The 10,000-nt window shown below is 39.8% G+C and overlaps 1 protein-coding gene across 5 annotated transcripts in view; it reads right to left on the bottom strand.

The window, feature by feature from the left end:
* Positions 1–10,000, bottom strand: part of LOC143027795 (Na(+)/citrate cotransporter-like) — a 32,781-nt gene that overhangs the window by 21,386 nt on the left and 1,395 nt on the right. For 4 of the 5 annotated variants that reach the window (XM_076189368.1, XM_076189369.1, XM_076189366.1 and 1 more), the window contains exons 2-5: positions 8,300–8,548; positions 7,266–7,515; positions 4,986–5,116; positions 59–204 (exon numbers count right to left, since the gene is read on the bottom strand). In XM_076189368.1, the coding sequence (XP_076045483.1) occupies positions 59–204; positions 4,986–5,116; positions 7,266–7,515; positions 8,300–8,401 (629 nt within the window). In that variant the 5' untranslated portion in view covers positions 8,402–8,548. Of the gene's footprint in view, positions 1–58; positions 205–4,985; positions 5,117–7,265; positions 7,516–8,299; positions 8,549–9,914 lie in introns of all 5 variants that reach the window. The other variant, XM_076189367.1, reaches the window with a different exon arrangement.

Consider the following 10,000-nt stretch of genomic DNA (forward strand, 5'->3'; position numbering starts at 1 on the left):
AGGAGTCGAAATGTTTGATTTGTCACTTGACATGCGTCCACCGCATAGGCCTGCCTACCTGGCTTCATCAGCATTTGGTACCAAGCACTCTTGGCTCTGCATCGGAGGCGACACCGCTGCGTCGTCGCTCAGGGTCGCTTCAGCGCAGTCCTGGGAGGATGTCGACAGGTCTCCTAACTCAAGGGCTTCTTTAGTTTCTCGGCCCTGCGGAGCGGAGTCGACGATATCATATAAACCTACTCAAATCCAGGCGGCAATGGACACTAGACCACTGGTCTTCGCAGGTTTTGTGAAAATCATATTCAGTCTCACGGGAAGAAAAAAATACACAATATACTGTACTCGTATGATTTAGGATTAACCCAACAAAGTTTTTGCTATTTCTTAGATAAGTATGTTCCTCGGCATGATACATTACGCTAGATAACAATTTTTCACAAAAGTATTGTTTCTCTCCATTTTTTGACTGTTCTTCAAGCAAAATGTTGCTCTGATTCCAAATATGCATTTGCCTTTCTTCTACCATCGACCGTTTTAGTGATTTGGAAAATTATACTAATATGAAGAAATGTATGGGGTACGGAAAACACATTTACAATTGTCACTTACAACTTTCCTTTTTTCAGGTTTATACTATATATTAACGTTCTTGACCATGGCTACAAGAGGATGCAGGAATTCACCAGATTCATTCTGTTGTGTGGGTGGGCCTAAGCATGTATGACATAAAACTGTGAAAGGTGCGAAGTACTGGAAATCCTATAGATTGTATTTTGGAATGAGTATGGGTGACCAAGAAAACCATGGTGTAAGAGGCCGGTATATAGAGGTAGACATTTAAGTAGAGGGAGGGGTAGGTGAGAAGATATGCAATTTTATGACCTCGGTGTTTTGGAAACAATGGCCGACTGGAATTTGCAGAGTTGCATATTTCGCTTACCGCCTAAAGTTTGTAAACATTGGTTAAGATAGCGATCAAAGGTGCTGATGTGACGAAATGTAAACACAAAGCTCGTTCTGCTTGTGACAGAAGTGCTTGTGTAAACAATATTGCTTGAGACAGTATAACAGTCTTTCTGATTAGAGAAAAGGGTGGAGGAGGAGAAAAATTATTGGTGCATGGAGGTAAAGTCACGCCCTAAAAGGGTGGCACTTATTTGTAACGTTCAAAGTTATTGGATGAATTAAATTATGACGTCGGAGCAGACTTGACTTAGTGGGTGTAAGAGGATCCCAGGTGGGATTTTTCCAGATGTACCTAAGACAATACGTTGTACCAGAATTCGTGAAGAAAATGAAGAAAAATTAAGTTAATTTAATTCCCCCTCGTTTATTGAGTAATGTAACTTGACTAAAAGCCTACATTATGAAAGAGGTATGGGGCCTATAGACGAGTGACTTACAATACTACAATGATAAAGAGAACGTGAAGAAAGTAAGTGAATGAAGAATTACAATATTACAGAAGGGAACTGAAAGTGTTGGTAGAAGCGGAGATAATACATGGGCCCCTAATGTGATATGTGGAAGTTGTCGATCAAATTTAGATGCATGGCGGCTTAGAGGTGCAAGAATAGCAATGTCATTTGCTGTGCCAAGTGTTTAGCAGGAGCCAAAAAATAATCACGATGATTGTTACTTTTGCAGGATTGACAGATCAAAATACAGAAAAGCTAAGGGAAGAAAATCCCTTCCATATTCTAGCATTTTATCGTCTATTGCGCCTGTGCCACATGGTGAGATTTTACTGGTTCCACGGCCACCAGAAAATGTAAGTAAATGTTATCAAAACGTGAACTCTTCTCTGTAACAGAATAAATATTGAAATCATCCAAATATCTAGCTATGTTTTCTTGTAATGCGATTGCACATACAATTCGTATTTACGTTCCAGTTGATAAATGCATTTTTTTTTCAGATAGACGATATGATGACAATGAAGAAATGAATGAAAATTTTGAGCCAAGACTGAGAACTCGCCCACACTTTCCAAATCAATGTGAACTGGATGAGCTCATCAGGGACTTGGGCCTCACTAAGTCAGCTGAGCTGAGCTTTTAGCATCCAGACTGAGTGAATGGAATCTGTCGGGGGAGGACTGTAGATCAACGGTGTACAGGAAGCGCCACGAGGAATTTGAAGTATACTTTGATATAAGTGAGGATGTCTGCTCCTGCGAAAATGTCAATGGCTTATTTACAGCTATTGGAATTGATCATAACCCTGAGCAATGGCGACTGTTCATGAATAGTTCTACAAAAAGCCTCAAAGCTGTTTTACTACATAATGGGAATCAGTATCTATCCCTGCCTATAGCATACTCGGTTCTGATGAAGGAAGAATATGACAATGTAAAAAGGCCTCTCGAGAAAGTAAATAATGAGTTTGAATGGGATGTTTGTGGTGATTTTAAAATTCTCGCCTTCTTACTTGGATGACAGGGTGGGTACACCAAGGGCTCATGCTTCCTTTGCCTGTGGGACAGTCGGGCTGATAATGAACACTACCAGAAAGTAGAGCGGCCTCTTGGAGATGCCTTGCAGCCAGGAAAACTCAATGTTACTAGACAGCCTCTTGTAGAGCCTGCCAAAGTGTTGCTACCCCTATTTCATATAAAGGTTGGCGGCTTGGTCAAACAGTTTGTCAAAGCATTAGATTATGGTGGAAAAGCATTTCAAGAGATTCGTCTACGCTTTCCAAAACTATCAGAGCCCAAAGTTAAGGGTGGTATACTTTGTATTTACTGGTCTGCCAGTAAGGAAAGTATTGAAGTCAGTGCAACTTAAGAATGCAATGAGTGATGTCGAAAGAGAGGCGTGGTATACATGTCGAGGTATAGTTAATGGATTCCTTGGTGATAATAAAGACCCAAACTACAAGGAGCTCGTAACAAAAATTTTGGAAGGTTATAAGAACTTAGGAAATAGAATGTCATTTAAGATGCACTTGTTTTATTCACATTTTGTGTGAGTGTGTGTGTGTGTGTGTGTGTGTGTGTGTGTGTGTGTGTGTGTGTGTGTGTGTGTGTGTGTGTGTGTGTGTGTGTGTGTGTGTGTATTCACTTGGTCTTTGGATCACGTGTTGGACTCGTGATCGACAGCTATTTCCCCCCTGGAAGAGAGCTCAGAGCTCGTAGGTCCGATCTATGGGTAATGCTATGACCTTGCACACACACACACACACACCCAACTCCCCGCCCACGAGAGTCAGAGTAACGACCCGAAGCACAGCGATACCGAAATAATTTCGGCCCTGGGCAGGATTCGAACTGGGTAACTGCGAGCACCATCGTACTTCACAGTCCAGCGCTCTACCGATGCGCCACCGAGTCGTATAATGTGTGTGTGTGTGTGTGTGTGTGTGTGTGTGTGTGTGTGTGTGTGTGTGTGTGTGTGTGTGTGTGTGTGTGTGTGTGTGTGTGTGTGTGTGTGTGTGTGTGTGTGTGTGTGTGTGTGTGTGTGTGTGTGTGTGTGTGTGTGTGTGTGTGTGTGTGTGTGTGTGTGTGTGTGTGTGTTTGCGTGTGTGTGTGTGTGTGTGTGTGTGTGTGTGTGTGTGTGTGTGTGTGTGTGTGTGTGTGTGTGTGTGTGTGTGTGTGTGTGTGTGTGTGTGAAAACTTGGGAGGAGTGAGTGAAGAGCATGATCAACGGTTCCATCAGGACATTGCTGGAATGGAGAAAGGATAGCAAGGAAGATGGGACACTGGAATGATGGGAGACCATATATGGTCACTGGTGCATAAAGATCAAAGAGCTCACTGTAGGAAATCACGCACATCAGTGCATTTCTAGTGATCTCTTATAACCGCACGACATGCTTTTATACTTACACTCTCTCATTTATTTAGAAAGGGAATACAAGGACAAAAATCAGCTACTATTTATAGATAGTATGAATATGCTTAATATAGTGTACTATCGTAGTTTAGTATAGTTTGTTTTGTATATAAAACCACAATTAACCTTCGAAATACCTATAATATGCAATTTTCAGTGGTATTTCTAAAATTAAGAGAAAACAACCTTAGAAACACTAAAGACATTTAAAGAAACAAAACTAGTGTTACCCAGTGTTGTCAAACTTGAATAAAATCCCTGTGGATCTAGTAAGTGCCGTCGTATATGGTAGCTAATGATTTGGTAGCTTACTCGTACAGTATGGACCCGTTGTGCAGTATATCCTACTACGTTGCACGAAGCATCTGCTGTTTACAACAGACTAATTTACGATATATACACAAGGTTACTGTTACAAATGTTTGAATCAAGTCAGTCAGGAGGTCCACTATGAACATACACAGGTTCTGATGATTTCCTTTTGATGGTTTACTGTTTAGTAAATAAATAATATTGAAAATAGATTACTCAAAGAAAAAATATACTAAACAGTCAATAACAGTTACCATATTTGGATAACGGTTCCATATATTATAGAGTGTACACTACACATCAATCACGAGAAACACTGGCCAAGAAAAATTAAAGAAAAACTGACTACCCTGGAAAGGAACCATTTCCCTTACTTGCCTGCATGGAAACATCTGATTTATTGGCTGACGAGATAAAGTGAAGTCATTATTCTATCAGTTATTACTGGACTGATACACATTGTATGAGAAACAACAAATTGTAGAATTTTAGGAAACTACACAAACCAACCAAGCTTGTACAAGTATCCCCATTTTGCCATATGCTAATCTGTAGCGCCTTGTGACCTTCTAATAAATATCAGAGTTGCACTAGTTTTGTTTGTGAATACTCTACAAGTTATTGAAAAAATCCTCCGAGTTTTCGAATAAGTTCCATTTATTAGACGTTCCATCGTGTTTGAAAGCAAATTAGGTGTTTCTCATTTGTTGCCCCTGCTGCTCCTCCTGTAAACAGACCAAAGTTTTCCTACATTGGACTGATGTGCGGAGCAGGTTCAGAACGATTTGCCCTTTTTTTTTATTCTAACTGTAGCGCCTTGTGAAGTCAAAGTTCAAATACCTTGTAGAGCTCGCAGAGGACGACAGAGACGATGGGCGTCATCATGGCAGTGGTGGCCGTGTTGCTGATCCACATGGAGAGGAACATCGTTGTCAACATAAACCCGGCCAATAGACGACGCGGGCTCTGGCCTGTGGCAAACATACGAGTATATTCACATAAACAAATAAATATATACATAAATTTATATAAACAAAGCATATATTTATATAGCTGTTCTGGCGTAGATAGAGCCTCCCCATCTCCAAACAGCACTTTTTTTTTTAACTTTATTTCACATGTGCTTTTTTTTTTTTATCACATGGCCTTGGAAGAATTTTCTGGAGTTATTACTTTATTTGACCAACCTGCTTCCCGTGTTTTTGAGCTTACTTTAAACAGTATTATTGTTCTTTAATCTTATAAACAAAATAACAAATATGTGCTTCCTTTGAAACTGTATCTTCCTCGTGTTTTGTTTAAAATACAAAATTAAGATATATAGTAAATGAGTTGAAACATAAGAATGAAGGAGACTGTAAGAGACTATAAGGCCTACACTAGGCAGCTCCATGTCCATTACCACTAACATCCCCATCCATAAAGTTATCTAACCTTCTCTTAAAATAGCCGATAGTTTCAGCGCTCACCACTAGATGGCTACCAAGTCTATTCCATTCGTTGACCCCTCTGTTGGTACACTAGTTTTTGCCTCCTATTTCCTTCTTAAATATAAAATTGTCCAATTCAAATCCATTACTGCGAGATCCTATACTGTTGTCTTAATATGATGACCTTGTTTGCATCACCCTTGTTAAAGTCTTTGACCAACTTGAACACCTCTATTCGATCACCCCGCTTTCTATGTCCTTCCAGAGAATGCAAATTGAGGTGCCTAAGCCTGTTCTGGTAAGGCAAATTTCTGAGCACAAGTATCATTTTGGTCATTCTCCTCTGTACTGCTTCTAGTGAATTGATGTCCATTCTGTAGGGTGGGGACCGAAACTGTACCGCATAGTCAAGGATGGGTTCAACTAACGCCAGATAGAGTTTGAAAACTACCTCTGTACTTTTATTCGTAACATAATGCTCTGTTAGCTCTATTCCTGGTACTAATCCACTGTTTCCTGGATTTAAGGTTAGGACTCACTACCAAGTCTCTATCGCATTCAGTTTTCTCTAAAAATGTGTTATCTAAGCTATATCTGTTTGTTTGTTTTTTGTTGTTGTTTTATTGGGGGTTGTGTAAACCTACGTTTAGCACACTGCAATTTGAGATATTGAAGTTTATTTGCCATTTCACCAACCATGCAAACAATTTGTGAAAATCTTCCTGCAGTATCCCGGCGTCTTCTCCTAACCTAATTTGGCGTCCTATTTTAGTGTCGTCCGCAAAGTTACTAACATCACTAATAATCCCATTGTCCAAGTCGTTTATATATATACAATAAACATTAAGGGACCCAAAACCGAGACCTGCGGAACTCCACTAGTAACACTCCCCCATTTGGATTTTACACCGTTAATGGTGACCCGCTGTTTCCTGTCACTGATCTATGCCTTCATCCATCCAAACGCTTTTCCTTCTATGCCATGGGCTTTGGTTTTCTTTAGTAGTCTCTGCTGAAGCACTTTGTCGAACGCTTTGCTAAAATCAATGTCAACATTGTAACTATCATTGTTATCTGACGCCTTGTAGACATTAGTGTAAGATAGAAGATTAGTAAGACAGGACCATTGGTGAACCCATGTTGTGTGTCACGAATCAAATGTCTATTTTTCAACCAATTTTGTTTTTACTTTTTTATATATTATGTTTTTATATGTCATATCATAATTCTTATATTTTAGTCTTCAGTTATAAGAGAATGGTATGTGACTCCGATCTATAGAGAAGTTACCGAATTCCCTGATTTTTTTTAAATATTGACTACATAAAACGAAAGTTGTTAAAAGCACGTACGGGGGCGCTCGAAATCTGAATGAAATAGTCAGGCAGCAAGGAAAAGAAAGAAAAAATCCTACCATGAACACAAAAAGTAAGACGGATACCGTAGAGATAACCCTGACTAAAGACTGTGGCTCAGCAAAAGTGAAAATTCCTGATTACATTACACGTTTACTTGAACGCATATGATTACGTCACACATATATTCGAACGCATATAATTACATCACACGTTTACTCGAACACATTATGGTTACATCGTACTTATACTCGAACGCATATGATTACATCGCACGACTACTCGAACGAATATTGCGAATTTCGTACTGCGACTGTGAGCCCTACCGTACTCACCTACATGAAGAATAACAAACAATGCGATGCGTTTATGCAGCTGACAGTGTTCGATGGCCAGCGCGACGATGATACTGCCGATCAAGGTCATGTTCGTTTCCTTCATGTACATGAAGCAGACTTGTCCTGTGTCCATGATCCCAAGGACCGGGTAGGCAACTACGGGGAGGAGGGCTGTGATGGCAACTGGCATGGCCTCTGTCACCCAAAAGGTAGCCATCAGTAGTATCACGTAGCCGCATCGTCCTTCCTGCAAGGATCCAACATAGGCGAGTTCACCTCAGAGGAATATCAATGAAGAAGTTTTCCAGAAGATTCTTTGGCTCTTGATAATGATCGGCTACGAAGTGAACGAATGAATTTAATTGATAAATAAAATAAAACAACCATTAAATGTGCAAAAAGGATGATGAAACTAATACAATACATAAGTATATTAACAAGTCATATGTAAGTGATGTGATTTAATATTTTTTTATGGTAAGAGCATGGAAGAAAAGATGGTCTCGAAAATGAGTGATTTTTGATGAAAGCAAAACCACGAGCGGGTAGTGATTTGATCTCAGATCTGAGTAAAAATCTTGTTTTTAGAACATTACGATGGAAGGAAACTTGACTTACGCGTTGTTTGTCGTGAAGTGTATTTTTATTACTATTATTATTATTATCATTTTTATTATTATTATTATTATTATTATTATTATTATTATTATTATTATTATTATTATTATTATTATTATTATTATTATTATTATTATTATTATTATTATTATTCATTTTTTTTTTTTTTCTCAATTCACACAAGAATAACCGAAACTGTACCAGCAACTTTTGGCCCTTGGCAGCTTAACTTCAGAAAAAAAATTCTGCTTTTCGTCAATTTGTTTTCCTAAAATCCCTAACCCCCCCCCAATATATATATATATATATATATATATATATATATATATGTATATATATATATATGTATATATATATATATATATGTATATATATATATATATATATACACATATATATAAATAAGTACTTACAGTAGATCCGATTACTGCGACAGGTGCGAAGATCAAGGGCGCTAATACAATGACAAACGACTTCCAGTGGGGCAGCAGGGGTGGACATTGTGGACGTCTCATGCTTGTGCCGATTGTAGAGATGAATGATGGGGCTGAGTTACTTCTACTAAAGAAGCGTATGGCTGGTTGTTTAGTAACTTAAAGTTCTATCAGGCTTTTTTTTTTCTGACAACAGTTGAAAAGTCAAATGAGTGAACGACTGCTCCCCTAGAATAAAATGGTGTCAGATATCATATGACGCTTTACTACATCCGTCGCGATCTCTCACCAACTTGTGTATTACCGTTGTACATATATACATATACGTATCATAGGCTTTTTTCCCATTACAAGGGAGGTAGCCAAAAAATAAAGGCATAGAAAACACTCCCACCCATTCCATCCCCTACATACTCCACTCCCCTCCACCTTCTTCATTCCCTCTTATATTGGCATCTCCTGGATGACAATGGGTCATCCCTGCATCTTGCCCACTGCCCTGGGTCAGAAGCAGTGTCGCAAGACACAGCACATCCACAGCAAGACCGTTTCATTAAATCGGCGACTCCCCTCTCTGTCCCCTCATGCAGAAAAGGAGAACACGGGGAGAAATCCCTTTGGGCTGCGTCAAATTATTTATCACGCATACTCCCTCACCCCCCATCCCCTATCCACTCCCCCTCATGCATCACAGCATCATCCATACACAACCATTCTCCATTTGCCCCTATCTTCTGTCCTCTCCTGTCCTTCCTCAGCAGACATTCCCCTTTTTTCCGATGCCTCTGTTACCCCATCCATCTCATCCTAGGTCGACTCCACATGTTCATTCCTTCCAGCTCTGCCTTCCATACTTCTTTTATTAGTCTATCTTCATTCATTCTTTCCGTGTGTCCAAACCATCCCAATATTCTTTCATCCACCCTATCTACCAACTCCCTTTCCACCTCCGTTCTCCTCCTCATTTTCTCATTTCTCACTCTATCCAGCCTAGTAACCCCCATCATACTTCTCATGTACCTCATCTCAACCTCATCTCAAACACATTCAAATTACTCCTCTCTTCTTTTTTTATGTTCCATGTTTCTGCCCCGTACAGTGCTATCGGCACAATCACTCCTTCATACAATCTTCTCTTGGCATCCATTCCCAAATGTCTATTTCTCATTACACTTTATTTAATCCCCCAAGGCATATACTCGCTTCTCCCAATCTACATTCTACCTCCACCTCCACTCCTCCCTTTCCTGCCACAGTCGCACCCAATATCTAAAACTATTCACTTTCTCCAGTCTCTCTCCCTTAATACTCATTTCCAGTTTGGTGCCATTTTCTCCCCTTGTACATCTCATCACCTTACTTTTGCCCACATTTATCTTCAACTTCCTTCTTTCGCACACCTTCCCAAGCTCTGTCACTAACTTCCTCAATCCCTCCTTTGATCCTACTACAAGTGCAGTGTCATCAGTAAACAACAACTGGCTTATCTCCCACTTTTCTCCATTTTCTTTAACCATACCCAATCCCTGACCCACTACCCTTGCATCTACTTCTCACACTACCCCTAAGTGAAAGGTACAAATGGGAACATTACCACGCTATGATGCTATCACAGAAGAAACAGTCTCGCCACAGACCACCCACGACGAATACTGATCACAAAGCCATTGACTCGATCAG

The sequence above is a fragment of the Oratosquilla oratoria genome, chromosome 8, assembly GCF_046742065.1.
Source record: "Oratosquilla oratoria isolate Oo_2021 chromosome 8, ASM4674206v1, whole genome shotgun sequence".
NCBI lineage: Eukaryota > Metazoa > Arthropoda > Malacostraca > Stomatopoda > Squillidae > Oratosquilla > Oratosquilla oratoria.